This window comes from Neolamprologus multifasciatus, chromosome 6 (assembly GCF_963576455.1).
Source record: "Neolamprologus multifasciatus chromosome 6, fNeoMul1.2, whole genome shotgun sequence".
NCBI classification, from domain to species: domain Eukaryota; kingdom Metazoa; phylum Chordata; class Actinopteri; order Cichliformes; family Cichlidae; genus Neolamprologus; species Neolamprologus multifasciatus.
Window position 1 is genome coordinate 19454054 of NC_140444.1, and position 27464 is coordinate 19481517.

Here is a 27464-nt window from a genome sequence, read left to right on the forward strand (position 1 = left end):
TTGCCTGGCCCTACTCTTGGAGCTTCCCTGCTGGGGGTGCTGGTCAGGTTTCGTGAACACCCCATAGCTGTGAGTGGAGACATCAAAGGGATGTTCCATCAGGTACTGCTCCTCCCTGAAGACCGGCCTCTGTTGAAGTTCCTTTGGTGGGACTTAAAGGTGAATGAACCTCCTAAAATCTTCGAGTGGCAGGTCCTGCCATTTGGGACAACTTCAAGCCCCTGCTGCGCCACATCTGCCCTGCAGCATCATGTGATGGAGCACACACAGCCTGACGACAGCCTGAGATTCTCCATCGAGAGGTGTTTCTACGTAGACAACTGCCTACAGAGTGTTGGCTCACCAGAAGAAGCTAGAGATCTGGTGGATCGGCTAAGAGAGTTGCTGAAATCAGCTGGCTTCGAGCTACGTCAGTGGGCTTGTAATGATCCAAGTGTCCTGAGCCATTTGCCTCCAGAAGCTAGATCACAGAGTCTGGATCTGTGGCTAGCCGAGGACAAATCCAACCCGCTAGAGACCACGCTCGGGCTCAGCTGGGACTGGAATACCGACTCCTTGGGTTATAAGCACAGGCCCGTGTCCTATGAGATGCCAACCCTCAGAAACATCTATAGAGTCCTAGCCTCACAGTACGACCCTTTGGGCTAACTGTTACCCTTCACCACTCGGGCCAAGCTCCTCCTCAGGCAGCTATGGGATAAGAAGCATGGTTGGGATGACTCGAATCTCCCCTCCACCCTCCTGCAAGCTTGGTCTGACTGGGAGGTGGAGCTTCAGTTTTTACCTCACCTTACCTTCCCACGTGCCTATGTACCTGCCAGTGCTAACTCAAAGGGGGCCATCCGTGAGGTGCACATTTTTGGGGATGCTTCTGAGAAAGCTTATGGAGCGGTGTCCTATATGAGGACTGTAGAACAGGATGGGCAAGTTCACCTCACCTTCATCCTAGCTCGCTCCCGGGTAGCCCCCAAACGAGCTCTCTCTATTCCCCGCCTCGAGCTCTGCGGAGCTTTGCTGGCAGCGCAGCTGGCCAGTACCCTGAAAAGGGAACTCACCTCAGCGATTGAAAGAACAGTCCTGTGGTCTGATTCGACCACTGTTCTTACCTGGTTGAGCTCACAGTCCTGCCGCTACAAGGTTTTTGTAGGAGCCAGGGTAGCTGAGATACAGGAGTTGACGGAACACTGTACCTGGCGCTACATAGACTCAGAGAGTAATCCAGCGGATGACCTGACGAGAGGGAAGGCCCTGGCCGAGCTCAAAGTGCCTAATCGGTGGTCGAATGGACCCCCCTTTCTGCTCAACAGTCCTGACACATGGCCAGAGAACCCGAGCTCCGAGCCCAGTAATGACGACCTTGAGCTCCGGAAGACAGTCTTCTGTGGAACCTCTATCACCTCCACACCTACCTGTCAGGATGGAATGGCGTGCAAGGCTTGGCAGGAGCTCTTGGATGTTACTGTCAAAGAGCTTTGTGGTCAGGGACTCTCGACTGCGCCATCTTGTGCCGAGGACTATCAGAATGCTGAACAGGCCATCCTTCGGCAGGCTCAACAGGAGTCATTTCCCGAGGAGTGCAGATTGCTTTCAGAAAGGAAACCTGTCTCATCCAGAAGCCGCTTGCTTACCCTGGCACCTGAACTGGATACCTCAGCGGGCCTCATCAGAGTAGGAGGTCGGTTGCGACGCCTAGAAGGTCTTGGCGGACCTATATTGCATCCGATTGTCCTGGATCCTTCACACCCTTTCACACGTCTGCTTATCCAGAAATATGATGTTGATCTGCATCATCCAGGCCCCGAACGGGTCTTCGCGGAGCTGCGGAGGTCTTACTGGATACTGCGTGGAAGAGAGGCAATTCGCAAGCACCAGCGAACCTGTCCTGAGTGTCAGCGTTGGAGGGCAAAACCCTCTGTTCCCAAGATGGCTGACCTTCCTGCTGCTCGGCTTAGACTGTACAAACCAGCCTTTTACTCAACCGGTGTTGACTGTTTTGGGCCTATGTTTGTGAAGGTAGGAAGACGTCACGAGAAACGCTGGGGAATCATTTTCAAGTGTATGACGACGAGGGCGGTACATCTGGATCTCCTAAGTAGCTTAGACGCGGATGCGTTTCTAATGGCCCTGAGGCGATTCATAGCCAGAAGAGGGACACCGGCAGAGTTATGGTCTGACTGTGGGACCAATTTCAAAGGAGGAGAACGAGAACTCAGAGAAGCCTTTGCCAACATGTCAGAGACATTGCAGGGGAGGCTCGCCCGTCAGATGATCAGATTCCAGTTCAACCCCCCGGCAGCCCCACATTTCGGAGGTGTATGGGAGAGAGAAATCCGTTCAGTGAAGACAGCTCTACGCACCTGTGTGGGTTCCCAACCTCTTCACGAGGAGGTACTCCGTACAGTTCTGCTGGAGGTGGAATTGATCCTTAACGCAAAGCCCTTAGGCTACGTTTCCACTGACGTAGCCGATGTGGACCCTGTGACACCCAATAGTCTCCTCATGGGGCGGCCTGATGGATCACTACCCCAGGTGGTCTACTCAGAGACAGAGAACCTCAGTCGGCGACGTTGGAGGCATTCACAGATTCTTGCTGATCAGTTCTGGGCAAGATTCATCAAGGAATACCTGCCTGGCTTACAGGCGAGGCAGAAGTGGCAGTCAACTCCTCCTGAACTTCTGGAAAAGGCAGTTGTTATGGTTGCAGATCCGCAGCTGCCTCGAGCCTTGTGGCCAATAGGCCATGTGATCAAGATTCATCGTAGTGATGATGGACTTGTCAGATCTGCTGATGTGAACGTTAATGGACGTGTTTACACCAGACCAGTTGCTCGGTTGGTAGTTTTACCTGCCGTGCCATCGGAAGACAGCGATACTGAGAAGAATAGCAAGTCGCCTCCTGGAACTGATTAGGGAGCCTTTTTTTGGGGAGCAAATGTGTAACCACTTTTGGGGGCGGCTGTATAAAAGGCTCTGGGATTTATGTCTATGTTCTGCAATATTGTGTGGGGTGGAGTCGTAGGAAATGACGTAGGTGTAACGCGATGCTACTCGGGAAGGGGAGATTGTTTTCCGTGTTAGTTCTGTTTACCTCGTAAGCTGTGTTCCTGGTTGCCATCCTTCACGGTGATGCTCCGAGTGTTAAGTTCATGACTGGAAGTAAGTTTCCTTAAATATGTTTATTTTCCGATTCTGATGTTGGCCGCGGCTTTAGTTACATTCTACCGCGTTGTAGCACCGCATTTTTCATCTCGCGACTAAAGGCATGTGCCGCTGGCCGCCGCCATTATGTAGTAATTTTATTCGGCCACACGATGGCGCCAAAGTCCCTTTGTTTACAGTTAGAGTGGATGTTTCGGCTATGTATGACATTCTCACTGTGTTTATTGTGTCCTTTCTGTGTTTGGAGCAAGAGATGTAAGATTGGCATAGTTCAAATCATATATGTTGTGTTATGTGTATATTCAGATGGACGTGTTGGTTTATTTCATTTAATTCTTTGTGTTTATCTTAGTGAAGCTTTGCTGTATATATTTATATACTCATGGCAACTTGTTTGTTACTACAGACTGCTAGCAACACTGAGCATCTAGGTGGCAATTAAACAGCTGGCGGTGACAATCCAGCAAAGTGGAAGCCTGTTGTCCTCCTTCCTGTATCCTGACCGATACACCATCTTGTTAGCTGCTGAACCTAAAAGAACTAGCCCTCACCACGTACTCCTCAACAATAGTATTCAGTTTGGATGAACATGGATGAATCAGCTTTGGGTGAAGCATGAGTAGTTTAACACTACTAAATAAACATGCAGCTGTGAACCGTACTATGTTACTGAATAGTTTTGCATGCTAATAAATGAACTCTAGCTTTGATTTTTACATTTTCTAGCCTCTTTTAAAATTTTAATCTTCCTCTGGAGAATGTGGAAATGTATTAACCTTGCAAACTGTCGAATAAAGGCTGCTGATTGGACCTTTTGCTCTTAGGTTGATTAGTTGGAAGCTGCAGCAGATGGACTTGCAGAACGCTGGATGAAGGTAGTCCACGGAGAGCAAGGGCCTGACAGGAAAGCCAGGTGTACAAACACCTTTCAGTCTACATTTTATACTTCCTGTTTCACTGGTTTTGCACTAAAACTAGATATGGTTAAGATATGGTTAAACTGTGATTACACTGTACATATTTAATCTGGTCGTTTGGATGCTAGTGGCCATATATATATATGGGTGCAACGATACTCGTATAGATATTGAACGTTCGATACAGTGCTTTCGGTTCGGTACGCATATTTATTTTATCAACTTTTCCTCTGACGATGCTGTCTGTGTTGAGAGCTCAGTGGATCTGCGTTCGACTACTCCGCCTAGGCTGCACTGTCGAGCGCAGATCTACTGAGCGTAGCGCAAGCTAGCAAGACAGAAGCTAAGCTCGTTGCAACATGGCAAATTGAACCTCCCCCACCCTCATTCAGATGTGGCCTTTGGAACTATTTTGGTCTTCATGTGAAGTGTGACCCTGAAGGTAAGCGCGTCATGGACAAAAGTATAACAGTATGTTGGATGTGCCACGCAACGCTCAATTACATGGGTGGGAACTACTGCGTTAGCGCAGTTTACTCGTTAACATGTTGACGTCGTCCAGCCCCACGCACGGTGCGATCTGTGGTAGCTAGTTAACGGAGATTTGCCGTGTTGTGGCGTTAATGTCATTTCAAAATTAACGCTGACAGCACTAGTGGGAACACAGCGAATATGACTGCACATTTACTCCGACATCATCCTAGTGCAAAGACAAGTGGAAGCGGACAAAAACAACAAGCATGCATGCTACAAACTTTACCGGAGTCATTTAGACAGCCGTTAGCACATGATTCTCCTTATGGGGACCTGATATGTTTAATATGCTGCTGAGAATATAGCTCAGAAGAAGCGTATAGTATAGCTTTTATTTTGGAAAGAGCCATTTCTCTGTAATAAACTCTTTTCCAAAGTTGAGTGATTTCTCAATCAGATAGATTTATTATATTATCCCTTTGTTGTTTCAGCAACATCAAATTTAAAAACTGTACGTTTGAGTTAAGATATATATTTATAATTTTAATAAATGACGAATTAAAAAAGCATGAACATTTTTTGTGTCGAAAAAATATCAAACCGTGACACCAAAGTATCGAACCGAATCGTGAATTTTGTGTATCGTTGCACCCCTAATATATATATATATATATATATATATATATATAAAAACACCCAGCACGCCCCTGCGGGCGGTTTATCCTTCAAGCTCGGATCCTCTACCAGAGGCCTGGGAGCTTGAGGGTCCTGCGCAGTAGCTGTTCCCAGGACTGCGCTCTTCTGGACAGAGATCTCTGATGTTATTCCCGCAATCTGCTGGAGCCACTCACCTAGCTTGGGAGTCACCGCACCTAGTGCTCCGATTACCACGGGGACCACCGTTACCTTCACCCTCCACATCCTCTCGAGCTCTTCTCTGAGCCCTTGGTATTTCTCCAGCTTCTCGTGTTCCTTCTTCCTGATATTGCTGTCATTCGGAACCGCTACATCCATCACTACGGCCGTCTTCTTCTGTTTGTCTACCACCACTATGTCCAGTTGGTTAGCCACCACCATTTTGTCCGTCTGTATCTGGAAGTCCCACAGGATCTTAGCTCGGTCATTCTCCACCACCCTTGGGGGCATTTCCCATTTTGACCTCGGGACTTCCAGGTTATACTCGGCACAGATGTTCCTGTACACTATGCCGGTACTTGGTTATGGCGTTCCATGTATGCCTTGCCTGCTAGCATCTTGCACCCTGCTGTTATGTGCTGGATTGTCTCTGGGGCATCTTTACACAGCCTGCACCTGGGGTCTTGCCTGGTGTGATAGACCCCAGCCTCTATGGATGTTGTACTCAGAGCTTGTTCTTGTGCTGCCATATATATATACACACACACAAACACACACACACAAGACTGTTGCAGACACAGGCATACGACAGGTGGAGACCCAGGGGCTGAGTTGTCATTTCTCTGAAGTCTGCCTCCTGGGGCAGTTGTGTAGTTGGTGCATTGTGATGTAAATCCTCCGCAGACAAGTCAGTGTGGTCACAAAAAATAAACAGGCAGGCACACTGACCTCTGCATGGACACTTGCGCTCGCCATCTGATGACGAAAATTTACTTCACTTGGGACTCCAGCTGACCCACAAACCCAGAAAGTATAATTGAGGCTTTAGATATCATTGTGTTAACACTTTTCTGCTCTTTAGACCAGCTTATACAACTCACCTGATATAATGTAGTTTGAAAAGACCAAGGGCACTAAGAAAAGTATATAGTTTGAGCTTTTAATGGGTTGTAATGAACTCTGCAGCCTCCAGAGATCACAGGCAGAACTTTAGACGTTTAATCTTGTTTATAATAAACATGCACTTTGGAGTTTTTGGCTCATCTTCAGATTGTTTCTATTATGTGTGTGTGCAATCAAACAGGTAATTTGTTGCACAGTGCTCTGTCTGTTGCACAGTCTGTCACATATAGCTAACAGGACACATCTGTCACTTTTAGCGCTGCAGTCAGAGGCTGTAACGATGAACACACACGGCTGTGCAAATGCTGACAGGGTGAAAAGTGTGTCTGTGTGTGTGTGTGCGAGAGAGAGAGTGAAAAGATGGGTGCCCTTATAGCACTAAACACATCTTTGAGACTCAGTGATTTGCTGTACATATATATGAACATTAACCGTACACCCTGTCACATGTTTTGACAGTGTCAAAGGTGAGAATCGCTCGACAGCTAGAGTGTATGGGCTATTTCTTTGAGCTCTGCTTTAACAGAGAATCTGATGTGGAGAGTTCAGACTTGGAATATAACAGCGTGATGAGATTAGGGATTTAGGTATAAGCGATGTTATTTAAGAACAGGCTCCACTCGGCTGGCTCGGTGGTTATCTTACAGGCATTTGATGTAGGATACATGATCTTCTACATCATATCTGAACTTGACTCTGATTTTAATGGACACACAGATGTTTTTAGATAAGCAAAGGCATTATTACTGTCAGTGATTAGAGATTCTCTTTCACCCTGTACAACAGGAGGACAGCTTGAAGCTCATATGCTGTTTGATATGCTCATGTGTATAAAAAATGTTTCTGATGTTAAGACAATACGTTACAGAAGAATTTAGGTTTTTATTTTCTTTCTTCACTTATTTCTTTAGCAGGGAATCAAGGACACCTCAGCAGGGTCCTGACACTTGTTAAAATACATGAAACGGCAGCTGCTAATTTTTATTCGTAGTTGGTAGGCAGGTCACAAAAAACTATGAAATAAATTTATCAGACCACCACCCAGTGTTAGGTTTATGCCACAGCTGCCCTAAATTAACAATATTTTTAATTACCAAAATCCTTTTTTATGCTTCTATGAAGGTTAACCCACCAGCATGTTTAGGCTCTTTAATCAAAGTCCGGTGTGTCGGCTCAAATTTGCGTATGAAAACATAAATATATTTCTGTCATTTCCAGTTTTAAACAAGTTTTGTTTTTAGTTTTGTTATTTTATTTCATGCTTTAGTCCCTGGCTCAGCTTTTGTAGATTTTAGTTTTGATTGTAGTTTTTGTCGATCCCATCATCAGGGTTCCATAACCTCATAAATTGAGCATCAGTTCAATTAGATACACATGACAATGTTTCTTTCAAAAGCAACATAATTAGTAGGATAGGTGATTGAAGTCTACTACTGTCACTACTTTTATTTTTAAAGGTGCTACGATTACATTTAGGGATGCTGAGCACCCCTAAAAAGGCTCTGAACTCACCTTTGTTTCAGGCTTTACAGGGTTAAGGATGCATGCTTGTCTTCTGAGATGTGCATTGTATGCATTGTATAGGTTCATGGCGAACTGCACTAAAGTCCTCTCAGAAGTTTGATAAATGCCACTACGGCATCGTCACAGCTGTTCTTTGTTCTCTGATCTGACTGCATCATTTTTCTTTTGACATTTTTAAACGAGCATGGGTAAAGAAGCCATTTTCCTCTCTGGAAAAGAAAAGTGAGAATTATCTAATCTCATCTAAACTTGCTCGGCTCACGCTGCATGTTAGACTTTGCATCAGTCATACAGCTAGGTAAAATTCAACATTTTAATGAGACAGGAAAAATGCCTCTCTCTGGATCCCCTTCTGTCAAACTTTACACATAGTTACTGTGTCAAGTTTCCATTTTTGCCTCTCATCTACCATCTGGCACCTCAGGAGAAAGAAGACTATCTCATCTCTATCACCTTTTTTAGCCATCCAAATGACACGAGCCCAGGGATGAAAATGATCTCAACATCTGTTAGGTTGATGGACATGACCTTTTATTCTAACTTTGGTGACTGTTCCTTCATCATCTATGGTTAATAGAGAAATAAACAGGCACGTATTTTGATAAAGACGTGAGGGGTCATTCTGACATGAGGACAGGATGTTCTGTCTCCTAAATAACAGCTGCTCTTTGCAAATGTTCTCATGGTAAAACAAAAAACTAAAACGGTGAACTGGATAAAACTGAACTAATATGCCTGAATCACACATATTTACACTTTAAGGAGCTTTACAGTGAATTTCCATTCACTGTTTTTGCTTGGTGGCCTGAAATATGTTTACAGTTATTTGGTGTGCAGCTGATGGATTTCCACATAACCAAAAGTTTAGTTACTGCAGGTATTCTGTCTATTTCAAGCATGTTCTGTTAAAAGCATGAAGGCTTAAACACAGCTAATGGATGAGGGTGTGCCGATTGTTTTGATGGTATTCAACCCGCCGGTGTGGTAAAATAAATAGATATATTTGAAGGGAGAGAAATAAGGGAGAAGTGGTGGGAAATGAGGTATGAGTCGCGAGCATGTTTTTCTATTAAAAACAGAGCAGAGGGAGGAGGAGGATGGAGAAGAGGGAGGAGAGCATGGTGATTTAGAGCTGTGTCAGCAGGCGTCGCCTGGCTCTCCAGAGACGAAGACACTGTGAGGCTTTATGAGTCTTTACTGAGAAATTACGATGTTTCACAAAGAGATTATCACCATGAGCGAATCTTTAAAGGTGATGAAAGGTTCCAGTCCCGTCCTCCTTGAGCTGTAATCTTTCCACAGCTGTCTGCCTGCCTGTCTTTCTGAATCACAGTTTTACAATGTTCATTTGTTCTCCGAATTCATGACCTTGAATCTTTTTTTCTTGCCTTACTCAGTCAGTACACCCCCCTCCTCTTTCGCTGTGTCCGCCAGGATTTCAAGGTTTTTAGAGGCACTTGTGTTTGCGTGTTTGTGCGTGGGCATGCATATGTGTTGGGAGAGGCCATAATTTGCACTTTCAAAAGGATAGCACACCCACTAAAGTGGGCTAAAGTGGGGTGAATTTACAAGAAGCTCTTGAGCCGTGCTGGTGCAGCGTGTCTTTATGTTTCACCTCCTCCCTCCCTCTCGTCTCTCCTCTGCTGTAACCTTTCTGGTGAGAAAATGCCATGTCAATAAAAGCTTTTTAACATGAAGAAAAATCAATGTGCTCCGATTGCACCTTTTTTTCAAGCGTGCCTCCCCAACAAATGGTCGGTTCAGCCGCAGCACACCAGCACGGCTGATGTATAAGAGCCAGGTAAAAAGGAAAACTCAAAGTGGATTTTTAATAACTGTGCGCTGTGAAGTGAGACTGAAAAAAAAAAAAAAAGGCTTTCTCTTGTTTTACGTTGATATGTGTTAACATGAACACTTTACAATGCTTTATTGGTCACAATCCATACCATCAACTTTTACTGTTCTGAGCAGATAAGCAGGATCAGAGGCATGGCTGTGCAGTAAAAATGCACAGTTAAATGTATCATAAAAACAATGCAAACGCTATAAAATACATTAACATAAAGGCTCAATAAAATGCATCATATATTCACATCATTTAGTAAGAGCAGACAGTGATCGATGCCAATGTCTGTACTGCCTCTCCGGAGTGATATCTGCTATATTTCCACTTCACATCAGAGATAAAAAATAGATGCACTGCCCTTTATTCTAAAATATGAAGAATCTACTGCTGGATTTGATTCATCAGTCTTTATTCAGAGGCCTCTATTTTAAGTCCACTTGATCCAATTTTAAATGAACAAATAGGTATTTTCTGTACAGCCTTATTCACTCAAGAGACAGAGTGCATGAGTTAAAATTACAACAATATATTGCTGCAAAATAAAGAGTGCTTTGCTTGTAAGTTAAATAAGTGACATCACCATTTTTGTATTTTATTTCTCATGAGGGTTGCCAGACATTGCCAGAGTGCCCTGCTGGCACAGAGTTAGAGGTTAGCTGTGTCATTTTTCTGCTGCCACGTCTCTAATAAAGGGATAAAAGTACACCATCAGCCATTTTATTAGGTACACCTTCCTAGCATGAGGTGTCAGAACTGCTTTAATTCTTCATGGCATAGATTCTACAACGTGCTGGAAAGATTCATCCAAGATTTTCATCCATAAATCTATGTATAAAGTTTCTACAGATCCATGATGTTGCTCTATTGGTTAGAAATCCTGTGACTTAGGTGACCATCTGAGTACAGTGAACTCAGTGTCATGCTGAAACACCAGCTTCAGGTTCTTTGAATTTTGTAAGATGACATCTTATCCTGCTGGAAGCAGCAATCAGAAAATAGGTAGACTGTGGCCATAAAGGGATGGACACGGTCACCAAAAATACTCGGGTATGTTGTGGTGTTTGAATAAGGCTCAGTTGGTACTAAGGGGCTCAAAGTGTGCCAAGAAAATATCTTTCACACCATTACATCACCAGCAGCCATATCTATTGATACAACGCAGAATGTATCCAAACATTCATGGTGTTTACATCAAATTCTGACCCTACCGTCTGAACGTCGCATTACATATCCAGACTCCTCTGCTGCGGAAGGTCATCTGCTTCAAGGCTTGACATGTGGTGTGTTCAAAGATGCTTTCCTGCTTATCTTAGTTGTAACAAGTTGTTAATTAAGGACGCCCACTAGCAGTTACAAGCAGTCTTTTTCCCTCTGCCATTCACCGGATATTTTTCGGACCATAAATCCAGTTTTAGAAATGCTCAACTGGCCTCTCTGTCACCAGCAAACATGCCACATTCAAAGTCATTTAAATAATCTTTGTTTTTCATTGTGATGCTCAGTTTGAAGTTCAGCAGGTCAGCTTGACCATCTCTAGGTGGCCAACTGCATTGAATTTCTATCATGTGACTGGATTGATTAGATAGTTGTTGCATTAAAGAGTAGTTAACTAGGTGTACCTGATAAAATGTAAGTCTTCTTGATAAGTTAAAAACATAATTTCCAAATATTGCCAACTTGTCAAAGACTGTTTTCTGACTGTGGAAACAGATCTCAAACGAGCACCAGACCATGTCTGATAAATCACCTGAATCAAGGTGGGAAGTAACATGGTGGTATTAGTGCGTGAGAACTATTGGATGAATCTCAGGTGGGATTTCTTGTCAGAGGTTTACTCTAAGTAATTTAAATTTGTTTAATGTTCCTTTTTTACCAAATATAACCCATTCTTTCATTGGCTTCACTGTCAAAACCAGACATTCAAAACTGTGTGTTGAGTGTATAAAAGTCTAGACTACAGTGTGCGTTGGTGATCTTTTTCGTAGAGGATTTTATAGATCTAAGTGTGTGTGTGTGTTAATTTTGCAGTGATGACCCTGCTATTTTCAGAGATCTTCAAATGTACCCTGATAGAAGAGCTCTCTAAAAGATGAGCACACAGCTCTCTCCCTCCTCTGACTTTTTTTTTTTTTTCAATTGTCTGCATTTTCTGCAGTGTATTATTCCTACAATACAGCTTGTACAGTGAAAATAAAACAAAACTTCATTCATTTAAACTTCAGACAAACATGAGCAGTGTAAATCTCATTTTCTTCTATTCGTGACTGAGAAGCAGCAGGCGGATGTTTATGGATACTGGCTGGTAGAGCTCACATTTCTGCCACATGATTTTTGTCCTTCACAAAAAACACGGTTCCCAGCAATCAGTGAATGCAGGTTAATTGTGTGTTGTTAATCGTAATCACTCTCCGCACAGAAAATTATAATCATACGTCAGTGAGAACATTCCCGCCATTTTGATTTGATTAACATTTGTTATCGCCCATCTCCAGACTCTCTTCTGACACACGCACGCCCTAAATGCTCTTCCACCATCACATCAGTTCATTCAGTCTGATTCATTCACCCATCAATTTACCAGATGCATACAAAAAGCTCCCTGGTGCTGAAATATAAAGTACTGAGGACCAGTTATCCTGTGATAAACTGCGGTGTCAACGTGCTCTAAACGCATCCCCATCCCTCCTGTAATTATCCCACCTACCACTGATTAATGCTTAGTCACACTATCCAACAAGAGCCCCTGCCTGATGCTCCTCTCACCTTCTTCACTACCCACTCATTCTTATTCTAAGTCTGCTTTCATGCTGCAGTTTGGCTGCTGAAATGCAGATTATACCACCCACAGTTATAAGGGCTTATAATAGAATAATTAACCCGTGTACAGACACATAAAAACAATCCAGTTCTCATCATTTTGTACTATTCTGACTCTTTGCCTGCACCACCTCTGCTGTAGAGTAACAACTCAAGCCTACTTAAATTTCACAAATATAATTTCATTTTATATTTCTTCACTCTTACTCTACCCACATCTTCACACAAGTGGCCACAACAGTGTTTGCAAGATGAGCCGCTATATGGAGCTGGCTGAAGAAGATGCACCAGTGCAGTTAACTAGCTTGTTCAGCACATATCAGTGCTTAGTTTTAGTCCAGCAGCATACCTGAGACAAACATTGTTCTGCAGGAGTTTGTTTTCTCTTGCACAACACTGGTCAAAAAAAAAAAAAAAAAAGACAAGGTGCCGTATGGATGGCTGGATGCATGCCATGACCCATTTTGCTTAAAAAACTGCATTTATGTGCTTGAATAAAAATCTGCACCACACTGTTGATACAGGTGTAATAATTCTGACAGCAGTATAAGTGCATCGTGCTTGCTTCTTCTTCTTCTTCTTCTTCTCTCACTCTCTCTTTCTTTTTCTTTATTTCTTTTCTTTAAGAACAGAAAAAGCAAAACACACATGCATCACTTTCAAACACCGCTCACTAAGTGAGAATTGGATCCAAAATTGATCAGGTGTCGACTGGCTGATTGAGCACTATTAGACTGATTGGCTTTAGATTAGGCTAACATTCAATTACCGAAGCCACCAAGACTTCATCAGCAACCGATGTGAGATACAGTACTCACCGATTACCTTTTATTTCTTCCATTTCACCTTTTGTCTGTTTCTCTCTTTCTCTCCTGTTGGTATCTCTGCTGTCTCACAGGTTTATGGATCAATGATTGGTGAGGGGGGGAAGGTGACCTTCCTCACACTGACCAAGTCGAGCACTTGCTGAATAGAGCACTGCCTAATCCAACAGCTAAAAATGTTTCTAAGGCACTATCTGTCTATTTCTTTCACATCATGAGCAGAAAGCGTACAGTAGCAGCCCTGTAAGTGTTCACGTGAGGAGGTGTGTGCATGTTTGTCAACACTGCGTGAGGATTGTTTGTCTCATTTGGGGGGAACAGATGTCCTTAATTATTTTCTTTGCAGCCACAAATTGATTTCTGTCTTCTCCTGAGTAAAATTGTAGTTAGGTTAAGGTTTACACTGAAGCTTGTATCCATTATAGTAAGAGCGGTAATCTGAGACCACCTCCCAACCTACTGTATGCAGCTCCTGCAGAGTTAAATCCTTATAATAAAATTATATGAAGTATATGCGCAAAATGCAGAGAGGCTAAAAGATCTGTGCAGGAGTAGGATTTAAATTCAAAATCAAAAAGCTTTGATGAACTTTATAACGGATTTGAAATCTTACAGTGGGTCAGTGGAAATATTTGTTTGCTGTCAGTCACACAATATTTAGCTCTACTTTTTTACTTTTTTGAATGCATGTGTGGATCATTTTGTTCGAAGAGCTTGCATTTTATCCTTGAAGATGTCTTTTTTAAAAAAAAAAAAAAACTGGACTGCCGTCTCAGTTTTCATGACATTTTTCAATGGTGACCGTTTCAAAGCTTTCAGAGCATACGTCACCTCAAATAATTCATCACAGCATGGAGGGATGTTTAATACGTAGCAGCCCCTGCTTGTCTGATTTCCTCATCGCACTCTCACTTGTTCTCACTCGTTCTCTCCCTTTCTCTCTCATTTCTATCCTTGCAATGGCTTGTGATTGGCTAGTGGCTGCGGAGGGCAGTAAATTATTAAGGCCTGCTCTTTATTTGGCTGTAAATGCACCCTGTCTTCCCTTTCCTCTCTCCCCGGTGCTTTCTGATTTCCTTTCTGTGCTCATTTAGGAAGCGAGTGAACAGGTAACAAAAGGGACCACAGCATGCAGGAGCAAAAGAAAGGCAAAATAACACCGACACAAATGTGATGAACAGAAATGGGGGGGGGGGGGGGGGGGGGGGATGTCAGCAGGGAAATTTTTTAAAAAGAGAGCTATGGAGCATTAGAGAGGAAGAGGAAAGAGTGACAAAGGGACAGTTTTGATGGATTGCACAGCAAGCGCTTTCCAATCCTCCGCACCTGCCACCTCACCTGCACTGATGTCTGACTGCATGAGAGCAAATACGCCCCTTCCTCGTACCTCAGAATAGAGGCTATTTGCTGGTGAATCTGTGTGTTTGTGTGTGCGTGTGTTTTACAAAACTATCAAAGAGGGACCACTTAAGTGTTGTTGTCATTAAAGAGCTGTTAAACTGCCAAATGGGTGGAGAGGGCAGAAAGAAAGGAAGCAAGATAAGATGAGAGATGGTTAGAGACAGAGAAAGAGTGCATCAAGAAAAAATAGAGCTGTTTTCATTTCTATCAATTATTCAGGATGTGTATTATCTCCTGTTGTGTGCAGCTGCAAACTTCATGCCTAAGCACTTTTAAGAGCAGCAAACAGCCTGACACATACCTGTATACACACACACACACACACACACACAGGAGGATTAGGCATCACTTGTGTTATTTTGCCAGCAAACTAGTAATTTATGTCAATATGAGATTCATGCACTGAAAGGTTCTGACTCCAGAGAAGCAGTGGGGCGATTATTAGCGTACTTTCTTTATCTGCTGAGTCCTTCTGAATCTATCAGGCAACACCTACTTAGCATAACTGTACAGTGCTGATCCATAAAATTTAATTGTGCCATCTTTTTCTGTGCTAATGGCTGCTGTCTTAAACTTTTCACCTTCTCTTCTCCCCATTCCTGAATAAAGGTGCTCTAACCAATTACTTCCTACCAACAGTATATTATATTATATCATATTTATTAGGTGTGATGTAAAAGTTTGGAAAATGATCCCATGTGTCACGATCCTGGGTCTTTTGACCCAGCATTTTGAGTTTTAGCCCTTCAGGTTTTCTAAGTTCATTTTTTATCATGCCTAGGTTGTTATAGTTCTTTGTTATTAGATTCCCCTTGTGTCTTCCACCCATGTTAAGTCTCCCTTGCCCTTCATGTGTTTCATGTCTGTGTGTCTTCCGTTGTCTAGTTCAGGTTGTCATGTTTGCGTCTTATGTTTCCTGTTTTATTTTGAAGAGGTCTGGTGTTCATCGTGTTTAGTTTTACTCTTCCACTGTGATATCGTTATGTTCATGTGTGTCAGCTGTCCCCCATGTGTTCCCACTTCTCTCATTAGCCTCCTGTGTGTATTTAGTTTGTGCGTTCTCATAGTCTTTGTCGGATCGTCTGTGTTGTTCCCATGCCAAATCCTGCGTTCAGGTTTTCATATATATATATGCTCATCATCGCCACCATGTTTAGAGTTTTGTTTGTTTTTCTGTTTGCCAGGGTTTTTCATAGTTCGTGCTTCCTTTCTAGTTTACCCAGTTTAGGTTATTGCTTAGTTTGCATAGTTTTTGCCCTTTTATTTTGTACTGTTCTGTCTGCCTTAATAAACAGCTCATCATCAGTTAAGTTTGAGTTTTAGAATGTCTGCACCTGGGTCCACTCTTCACACTCCACGCAGTTTGCCTCGGCAAACTGTGACACCATGACTCTGCTCTACGCCCTGGGGAGCATTTTAACTTCTTTTAGCTCATTGTTTTGGTTTTATAGCAAACATTTGCCGCATTTTAGCTATCTCATTACATCATTTCCATCAGTGACTCTAAATCAGTGTGAATGTGTTTCCATGTCTATGGATATCAACAATAGGCAGCTGCATAGTAGCTTCCATCCATCCATTCATTTTTTAACCAGTTAATAAATTAAAAATCACTGGGTAAAGCTCAGCAGTTAAGTTGATTGTTTTATGCCACAGTACACTGCAGTCTTTTCGTAAACAATAACAGATTCTTACTGGTTACTGTATTGTGCAAAAGACTTGAGCTGCCCTTCATTCTTTATATTTTGTTAGGAAAATGGGATTTATTTAAATAAACATGTGCAGAGTTGCACATTTCACCTTTCAAATTTCAAATTTTCATTGTTTTTCTTACCATTCTACCTCTCTCTGGCCTGTCTTCCCAATGTGATGTTTGTGCTATGTACGTATGGTCGGAAGGGGTCCAATTTTCACTGCAGGCAACTGTACGTGTAACATGTAACGTGTATGTGAAACTACACATAACACGCAATGTGTACCAATAAAGGATTGATGGATCGATTGATTGATTGAACTCTCTTTCTTGTGATTTCTTTAAGTAGTCTTCGGGAATAGTTCTCCAGACTTCTTGAAGGACATTCAAAGCGCTTCTTTTGATGTTTTTTGTTCTTGTCTCTGTCAAGATGATCCCACGTGGTTTCAGGTCCGGGCTCTGGGGAGACCAGGAATGTTTAAACTGAATTGCCAGGGTGTTTGGGATCCCTCTCATGCTGAAAAAATGAAGTTATTGTCAATCAGCTGCTTGTCAAAAATTTCAACAGTATTCCCAACACCACTGGCTGATATGTAGCTACAAACTATGACAGAGCCTCCAGCGTTTTTTACAAATGACTGTAGACACTCACTGGTGTGCCCCTCTCCTGACCTCCTCCACACATACTGACTATTTGAACCAAAAAAGACCTGCTGCCACTGATTTCCAGCCCAGTTTTTGTGTAATTCTGCTGTGAGGTACTCGATAACTTGTACATTACTGAAAGACTGTGAAAATATTGTTTGAAGGACACAGTTTACACTCACTGCATTTTTGACTGGTGTAGGGCACAGTGGGGTTTATTGGGGGATGGTATAATCTCATAGGGGCTCATAAACTTCTGTTTGTCCTGCAGCAGCAAAGTTTAACTTCAGGAACACACAGGGCCTTGACACATGAGTGACTGCCTCTGCTCACAAAATACATGCTTGTGTGTTTGGTTTGATATAACAAGGATTTTGATTCGATTGAATGAGAGCCAGGAGCCATTGTTTTTCAGCCACAGCTGGTTCCATCCTCCTCCTGCTGCTGCTGCTCCTCTGGAGTTGTTAAACAGATGCACCACTCAACAAATGTGGTTAAATTTTGCAGTTTGCATTTCCCTCCCTGATTTTCTGCTCTCCATCCTCTCAGGCAATTAGGGGAACCAGATCTGGCAAGCCAGACCAAAGCCATTATGTTCTGTTTGTGTATAAATGTGCGTAGGAGTGTGTGTGTGCGGTGAGTGCATGTGTATACCTAGGTAATATGCTTTAAGGCAAAAGGGAAGAAACTATTTTCTCTTCCCACAGCAACAGGCATGGATCAAAGTAATTGGACAGTTTGGTTCACACTTGGGCAGTCTTGTGTGTGTGTGTGTGTGTGTGTGTGTGTGTGTGTGTGTGTGTGTGTGTAGTTGAATGGATGCACACTGTATTTTCCTACCAGATCTGGGAGGTAGAGAATACACACACACACACACACACACACACACACACACACACAATCTTTTTCCTCTCTACACTGTGTTAATAAAGGATGTCAGTAAAAGTGTGTCAAAGTCTCGCTCAGTGCAGAGGGAGCAGGATGTAAGGTTCTGCTCCGATACAAGATCAGAAAGAGTGTGTATGTGTGTGTACGTGTGTGTCTGTGTGTCCCTCTGTCAGCGCAAGGCATAGATGTAATTGTGGGCCTTTTGGGTGTTTTGATCCATGCCTGCTGAGTTTCCATGTCTCAGATCACACAGGCATTTGCTCATTTTCTTGCTGCCTGTCTTTCTTTTACTCCCACTCATTACAATCTACTGTATCTGCACTCAGAAACTTGTATTAGTCACACATGAGACACACATAATTAATACTGGCCTCCTCAAACCATTATTCTGTCTCTTGAAGGTGGAGGCTGGCAAAGAAATTAGAGAACAAGCCTAATGGATGGGAAAGAAGTGAAGGAGGGTATCAGTAAATGGACAAGGGAGGATATTACAGGGAGAGATTAAAAAAAAGAGGAATAGAAATGAAAAGGAGGCATTAAAAGAAATCAACCGTGAACTGAAGCAACACTGCTCATGAATTTTGTTGCATGTATTCTCTCCGATAACAGTAATGTGATAGGGGGGGAAAATCAAAAAAGAGAAAGTCGTGAAGGAAGGAGCAGCAAAGCGAGGCATATGAATCTGATGGTGAGTTTCCTTCATTCTTTCATCCTTCCTGTTAGTTATGTGTCGGGAAACTGGGACAACAAAGTCCATCTGGAGCTCCGACACACACATCCTGAATCCAGATAGAGAGCAACACACATGCACAGAGAAAAGTATCCTTGATCTGTGCAGTTGTGTTATTGACTGATGTGATAGGGGATAAGAGGGAAATTACCAGCTGAAGGTGGTCTGCGTTTTATTCAAATTAGATACACACATATGCGTTGTGCTTCCATGCTTGTGAGGGCTCTCTATGGCAGAATGTATTCCCCATCCCATTAACTAAAACTTTAAAGGGCAACTCCATCAATTTTGCACGATGATGTCTGTTTACAGATGTAAGAGTTATTGCTTCTGCTAAAAAGTTGGACGAAGACTGTTGATGCTTAGGAGGGAGCTGCATGAAAGCCAAATAAATTACTTGCAGTGATTTCACTTGAGTCAGCACAGGCTGAGAAATAAATTATGGGGCTCTGAAAGTAAACTTGCAATACTTTCCATAAGGCCTCAGTCGCACAGGACTAGAGACCAGTTGCCAATCTCTGTTCAGTATGGAAAAAGCTGTACTCCCATTGACCCACTAGCAGGTTGTCATGGTCACCAGTTTTCTGAGCGGAACAGACCGGCTTGCCTGAAAACGCCCGCTGACCGGGAAAGCGCAACTCAAACCAGAAACAGAGAATGTTTGCATTCAAAGTAAAAACTGTGACTTACCCTGAAACCAACAAGTTTCAAAAGGCAAAGCTTTTACTTTAAATTGAGAATTGAATTGTCACTTTCAGATCTCAAAATAACGAGCTGAGCAACAAAATTAGAGGTTGTTTTGAAATGTTGGGGGTTATTCTCAGAAACATCCCATAAATTCAGTGGTCAATCTGTTTTTTGTCCATTAAAAACCCCCATGATGAAAGAGGTCATGTGTCAAACTTCCTGTAAACTTCTGTCAAAAAATGCCACATTTACAACAAAAACAATATCACATGACTGTTCCACTCAGGAAGCAATCATTGGTGTTTGCATCAGTGTTTGCAAAGGTCGCTCTCTATAAAACTGGAGTTTTCAACTAACACCATGTGATCAGCATTTCTGACTTTCCCCATGTGAGGGAAAACCCAGAGTCATGAGGAAACTAGGCATAAAAGGTGCGAAATCATGCCAGAAAATTCCAGCGTTCTTATGGGGCCCATCTGTGTGGAGTTTGAATGTTCCCTGGGTGCTCTGGCTTAATCCCACAGTCCAAAGACATGCATGTTAGGTTAACAGGTTGATGCTAGTTGTGAGTGGCTGTCTGTCTCTCTGTGTTAGGCATGAGATAGATTGGCGACCTGCCCGGGCTGTACACAGTGATGGATAGGATAGGCTGTCCTTGAACTGGATAAGCAGTTAGGAAGATGAAATGGATGGATAATGTACAGTAAGATGCTACTCAACCTTTGAATTACAGTTTTTGAGTTGAATTAACAGACTTAGAGTACACACACACACACTCACATTTCAAAATCCTTCTGCCTTGTAAATCCTTTAGTCGGTGTGAAATTATTTTCTGTTCAATTATATTAAATGCTGTGCCTCCAGATGAATTTAATTGCAATCTTCCTCTCTCTCTGTGTGTCTCTCTCTCACACACACACACACACTCCCTGCCTCATTCATGTGATGGGCGGGTGCTGCTGGTGTGACAATGTGGAGAGGTAATTATTTGCTTGGCCGGTCTGAGCTTGCTTTGAGTCTCAAGGACGGACTCGCCTGCAGCTACAGTACCAAGCAACACAACAGACCAAAGCTGGCAGTGTTAATGCCTGTGTATGATGCAGTGGTCGTGACTTGAATGAAAGTACACTGTTTGGTTGTCATGTGTATGCATGCTGAATCTATAGGTGGCGTATAGCTCATCTTCAGAGCTTTATGCTTCGCGTATTTTGAAAACAAGTCTTGATGGGTGTATGCCTATATGGAACAATAGCTTTTGTAGTGACATCCCTGGAGGTTCACACCTCAGGGAATCAGCACCAGAGTCCCGCCATTACACACAGAGAGAGGGACACGGGCGAAGTACAATAGCTGGGATGCAACAACCTCAATTTCCTCAAGCTGAAAAGGTTGGGAAGGAGATTGTGGAGAAAAGCAGAGAGTGTGGGTGGGAAGGAAAACAAAGGGGGCAAGTAGAGATTTTTCGAAACGGAGCCAATCGTAGGGAAGAAAAGAAGAAGTGGAAAGAGGAAGAGGGAATAAATAAAGACAGAGATTGGAAGAGGCCCTTTGGAGGATGAACATCAGTCATGAGAGATGAGCTGATCATCACAGCAAGGCCAGACAGATAATGTTTCACTTTCTGGCCCTATAAAATCTTTTACGACAGCTTTCCCTCGATGCTGCTACCTATTTTTATTTGACTCTGTGTTTGTATTTATGTGACTTTGAGAGTGCGTAGCTGAATATTTATGAAGTACATGTGCACGAATCAGATGGTGTGCTACAATTTGTATTTACCAGCTGTATGTTAGTGCATGTGTCACGTCTGCAGTGGCGGACGACGTGGAGTGAAGAGAACGTGGACCCAAATGCAGATGGAGGTGGATATTAACAAAAATAGAGCCTTTATTTTGGGCTCCACAAAACACTACAAACAAAAGGCGATGGGAGACTGTGATAAACTAACAAAAGCCTAAACTGGGGAACGCTAAACATAAAGCCGTGAGGTGCTTAGAAACACAATAAAACCTGGGACTTAGGAAACATGAGAGGTAAACAGACAACCCAGCAACAGACAGTGGAAGACTGAGGACTAAATACACAGGAGGGTAATGAGGGAATGAGGACCAGGAGGGAAGCACATCTGGGACTAATCACACACACACAAGACCGAGAGGAAGCAAAACTGAACACTCTAACACCAGCCGAGGCACTATCAAAATAAAACGGGAAACATGAGATACAGACTGAGACGCGGACCACTAAATTACAGAATATTAATAATTAAAACATTAACACTGTTTTGAACGCCAGACCCGGTACCATGACAGTATGCATGCATGCGTGAATGCACATAAACAGGAAGCTTATCAAGGGAGGAGTGTGTGTGAAGGGACTTTCACGGTGTCATTTTCTTGGGTGTGGGTGTTTGTGTATGTTGTTGTAGAGCTATAAAGTTGCGCTAGAGAGTTGTGAGTGATAGCCTTGGACTACCACAGCCAGGAGACCAATAACAGTAGGCCGCTCAAGGAGGCTTCTGCCAAGTGACCAATGATTAGATCCAACTGAAGGAGACCAGAGCCGAATGACCCGCCATTCCTCTGTTTCATTCCCCCTCTGAGCCCCATTCCCAGCCTCCCCCAGTAACAGGAGTGCATTTCCACCGTGAGTAGCACAGAAATGCATTGGTTTGCTCTCTGACTCCTTAGTTGTTGGGGTTTTTTTTTTATAGTTGTGAGGAGGGCTCAGTGGGAGAGAGAAGGCAGGATTATAAAGTTATCCAGATAACCCTTTAATACAGGGTCTCTTAAACTCAACAGCACATAAATGAAATGTGAAATCTATTCTCGGTTCCCAGAACACAAGCTGATGTAAATATATAACCACTCATGCCTGGGAGGAATCCACTCGCAAGAGGGAACACAGCCAAATTGATGCTGATGCAGAATTTATGTTCAGTTAGGAGTTACGAGAGTAAATCAATGTGCAAGATGGGTATGTAAATTATTAACTTAGCTGCCATTTTAACAACAAAAAACAGTAAGTCAAACACAGACTGTATGTGTACAGTCGAATGTAATCATTGAAACTCATTTAATTGAAAGTAATTCTAGGATGCTGTATCAAATATCAAATATATGTTGCAACTGTTCTTATTTTTGTTTGTTTCTAACATGTGTGGTCATTTCGAATTTAATGCCACCAAGACATTTCAAAGACATTTTATACCGACTCCTGTGTTGTTTCACCTCATCTTTTCTTAAGATAATCTGTAGCTTATTGGGAAGTGAGGAGACCAGTTAGTGTAGTTTTTAGCGTAAAAGGCTTTGCCATTCTTGTTTGAATGGCAAAGCCTTTTTCATTTCCTAATGCGCCGTACATCACCAGGAGGTGACGGGTCTGAAAAGTAGGACAACTGCTAGACTGCACCATATGCACGTGTGTATCATTTAGTATTAAAGTTGACTTCAGATATGAAGGTTTCTTAAGACACGTGCATTAATGCAACCTAATTGTATCACAGATGCTGGCTTTTGAACTGTGTGGTAAAACAAGCCAGATGTTCCCCCTATGCTCATCATTTCCTCAGAGTATTGCAAGTTTAGTTCATTCAGACCAAAGGACAGTTTTCCATTTCTTCTTAGTCCATTTTAAGTGATTTTAGGGGGAGAAAAGGCATTTCTGGATCTTGTTCATATTTTTCTTTCCTCTTTGTATACTTTGATCTTGAATCTGTGGATGGTGGAATGAAAAATGTTTTTTGGAAGTGTTCATGAACCAACGAGGTGCATTAAAAACAGAAGTGTAACTGTTTTTAATGCAGTGCTGCTTAAAGGCCCTTTTTTAACAGAATAAGTGGGCTTTAATTTAAAAAAAAAATACCCCTGATACATTTTATTTTAGCATTCACACAATTACAAGGAGGCGAAACCATTTACAACTCCACCAGTTAAATGACAGATTTGTACTAGAAATCTCAGGATTTGTGCTCATGCATACATAGATGTTATGTGATACATTTCTCTCACTGTGGGGAAATTGCACAGACTCAGTGGTAATTGGAAAGTCACATGAAATCAAAGGAACTATTATTGTATTATACATCTTTGCAGCCCTTCACTGCACCTGCCTTTATATGTGGTATGCCTTGTGGTTTCTCAGCCTGGAGAATGGTCTTCAGAAAGCGGATTACCACCGATAGATTTAAATTAAGGTTGTTTAGCTCTTTCACACATGTAATATATGTGTTTTTATACTAAGTTGGACTCCCTTTTTTCTTCAAAACTGCTTTCATTCTTTGAGGTATACATTCAACAAGATGCTGCAAACATTCCTCAGAGATTTTGGTCCATATTAACATGATGGCATCACACATGCTGCACATTTGTTGTGAATTTTTCATTCTAACACATCGTAGAGGTGCTTTTTGGATTGTGGAGGCCATTTGAGCAGTGTGAATTAATTGCTATGTTCAAACAACCAGTTTCAGATGATTTAAGCTTAGTGACATGGGGCTATCAGACAATGGGCACATGAAGGGACGGTTCAACGGGTTCAACAAGTATCCTCAGATAGCAGTGTTGGGAAGGTTACTTTTAAAATGTATTCCATTACAGAATACAGAATACATGTCCCAAAATGTATTCTGTAACGTATTCCGTTACGTTACTCAATGAGAGTAACGTATTCTGAATACTGAGGATTACTTAATATATTATCATGCTGTTTACAACTACATGAATGTACTATTGCTGTGATTTATTACTGTTACTGAAGGTCCGCGGCTCCGAACCGTAGTAAAGGGACCTCTGGCTAATACGGTGGGTTCTGTGTCGGGCTCGTAACCGAAAACTAGCTTTACTTTGTTGTCTGGGTCAACTTTGCTAGCGACAGACAGAGAGAGGCGTTGAAAGGCTGCTCCAACAGAACTTATTGTTTTTGGAGGAAAACACGAACACGGTGTACAGTCGAGTCTTAATAACGTACTTACAGCTGGGCTCGTCAGGCTCTCTTCTTGGCTGCAGTGGTTATTATTATATTTACATGCTTCCAGCTCCCGTTTTTGCTCGATGACAGCTCGTACTTTTCCTTTTTCTCCCTCCCTCGCTCACAGACACATAACGTGTATGGCAGTCCATTCTCCCTGCAGCACGGACTACACTGCCTATGATGCTACATTCTTTAGAGCTATACCTGTAGCATTCTGCCTATTAGCTTAGCACAACAACAACAACAACAACAGGCGCTCTCTCACCCAGGAAACACGCATCACGTGTCACCCTGTAACCATGGCAACCGTAACACTGCCGCCTGGAACAACAGAACGTAGCTGTCAAACAGGCCTGACCCGCGACAATATGAAACAGGGAAGTACCGCCGTGTAATCCATTTATTTCAACAAAGTAACTGTATTCTAAATACCACCTTTTTAAACGGTAACTGTAACGGAATACAGTTACTCATATTTTGTATTTTAAATACGTAACGGCGGTACATGTATTCCGTTACTCCCCAACACTGTCAGATAGGCAGTGGTGTTTACACAATGCTCAGTTAGCATTGAAAAGTGTATCAAGAAAATACCCCCCACACCATTACACATCCAGTAGCAGTCTAAGCCACAAAGCACCTGAACCTATCCAAATGTCAAGGCCCTTCAGACAAAGCAACATTTTTCCAATTTTCTATTGCCCAATTTTGTTGATCCCATCTGCATTTTAACCTAAGTTTCCTATTCTTAGCTGACAGGAGTGGCCTCCTGGCGTTGTCTTCTGCTGCTGTAATCCACCTGCTTCATGGTTCAACATGTTGTGCATTCACAAATGCTCTTCTGCATGCTTTGGCTGTAACCAGAGGTAATTTGAGTTATTGTTGCCTTCCTATCACCTCAAAGGAAGCTGGCCATTCTTTTCAGATCTCTGGCATTAACAAGGCATTTTCTCCCAGAGAATTGCTGCTCACTGGTTACTTTCTCTTTTCCACTGGGGAGACGGTTGTGTGGGATCATCACAGTAAATCAGCAGTTTCAGAAATGCTCAGAGAAGCACATCTACCATGTTAAAAGTCCCTTAAAACACCTTTCCTCCCAATTCTGATGCTCAGTTTGAACTTCAGCAGGTGTTCTTGACCCTGTCCACATGCCTAAATGCACTGAGTTGCTGCCATGTGATTGGCTGATTAGATATTTGCATTGTAATCCGTTAAACAGGTGTAACTAATAAAGTGGCTGGCGAGTGCATGTATAAATAAGTGTAGTGTCTCTAACAAGTTAAAGATAGTGTTTCCTTCTAAAGGAGTATGATGTGTCACTGTGAAATCGTTCTTGCTTCCATGACTTTTTGTTATTTCTTTGCTTTAATAATGATGCTGCTGCTGGTTTCATGCTTCCTCAAAGCCTTGGTTTATGTGTGTGTGTTCTATGTGCCTGTGTGCGTTTGTATTGACTTTGTAGTATTGATCGGATAAAGCAGCAGGGTGGTCCTGCACTTCGTCATCAGCACATCCTGAAGCTGAAGAAAAGCCCTGTTTCTCAGAACCTGGCAAACAAAAGCGGTGAAAGTTAAATCGGCCGTATTAAACTGCTCCTCTCAGTCATTTATTTATGGAAAAAATGAATCTCTCCGACTGGCTGTTGCTCTGCAGGGCCAATCTATGAGTAACACATCTCCCATCTGTGTAATTCACAAACTGACCTCAGCCGTTTGACTTATTGATTTTTGCTAGAGTGGGACTCTAAAGCATCCCTCCCCTCCTGTTGGTGGGACTCCATCCAGAACATAAGGTGTTCCGGCTCTCTGGTTCTGGCACATCCTGTCGTCGTCCCGGGGTTACTGCGGGAAGGGAAGAAGGTTCTGCCTGGCTGGTCCGCCGGGTACCCCGAGTGTGTCTGCATGGGATGGCTCCCACAGGGCCCACTCCCACAGATCATTATTGTCCATGAATAGCTGCTGCATTGCAGATGGAGAGAAAAGGGGGAGGTGAAGGAAGGAGCGTAGTAATGGATGGATGATAGTAATGGCTTATAGAGAAGAAGAGTAAGCTCATGTGCATGGGCCAAAAACAAGAGACATGTCTGTCTAAGACTGTGCATGTGTGGTGAAATGTTATTCACAAGGAAAACTCAGGCCTCCCCACTGTGGTGATTTGAGGCAGTACCGGCTATTTTCAATATCTGCGTAAGAAACAAATCATCACATCAGTGTATTGCAGCCGGCTTCCAAAAAGTGTAAGATTGTTCAGAGGCAATAACATGGACGGCGACTCAGAGAAATAAGGGTGCAGAAAGGAGTGAGTGAACACCATTAGACAAGGTGGGGATGAAGAGGATGTGTCCACCGCCTCATTACATTTTAGAGTCTCTGATTACCATGTAATGATTGCTGCAGCCTCACAAACCTTCATGTTCACTGAAAGCTACAAAGACACCTGTTTGTCTCTTAGCAGCTCTGTAACGACTTATTACAAATTATCCTATGTAACCTGAACCGTGCCCTGTTGTTGCAACCAGAGTCTTAACACTAAAGCTCTTTTTTTTAAAGGTGAATACCAAAATTGTTACTATGTGAAATTCAGCCTCACACTAGTCGCACGTTTGTTGCATTTACTTGAAAATCACAAAATTAACTGTGGCGTCACCCACTGAACTCCACATTTGGAAGTAGGGCTGGGTATCGTCACTGATTTCTAGAATCGATTCAATTCCGATTCACAAGTTCCTGAATCGATTCGATCCACGATTCGATTTAATTCGATTCGATTCGATTCACTTCAATTTGAATCTGGGAAATTTTGACAGTCAGAAATATTATAATTCAGATCAGTACATTTACATATTTTTGTATCTATAAAAAGGAAGCTGACACTTTCCGGACTTTATCAAAGGTGTGAGCATCACAGCAGATGCCTTTCTGTCAAAGTAGCTCAGGATAAAACACAGAAAAACATGAAGGCGATTTTCCTGGCCTGGGATTTTATAAAAATATTCTGCAGTACATCAAAAACGAAAGAAAACCATTAATCAACACATGAACATTACCTCTGAAGTTACTCTTTATTAGAGACACGGCTAAGCGTTTTGCATTTTGCATAATTTTAAAAAGTTTAAATTTGTTCAGTATTG

At 42.6% G+C, this 27464-nt stretch overlaps 1 protein-coding gene across 1 annotated transcript; it reads left to right on the top strand.

The window, feature by feature from the left end:
• The first annotated feature begins 655 nt into the window (after positions 1-655).
• Positions 656-27001, top strand: LOC146516865 (uncharacterized). Its single transcript, XM_085162322.1, has 2 exons — positions 656-23924; positions 24878-27001. The coding sequence occupies exon 1, from the start codon at positions 901-903 to the stop codon at positions 2908-2910; it is 2010 nt and encodes a 669-aa protein (XP_085018448.1). The 5' UTR covers positions 656-900; the 3' UTR covers positions 2911-23924; positions 24878-27001.
• The last annotated feature ends 463 nt before the right edge of the window (positions 27002-27464 follow it).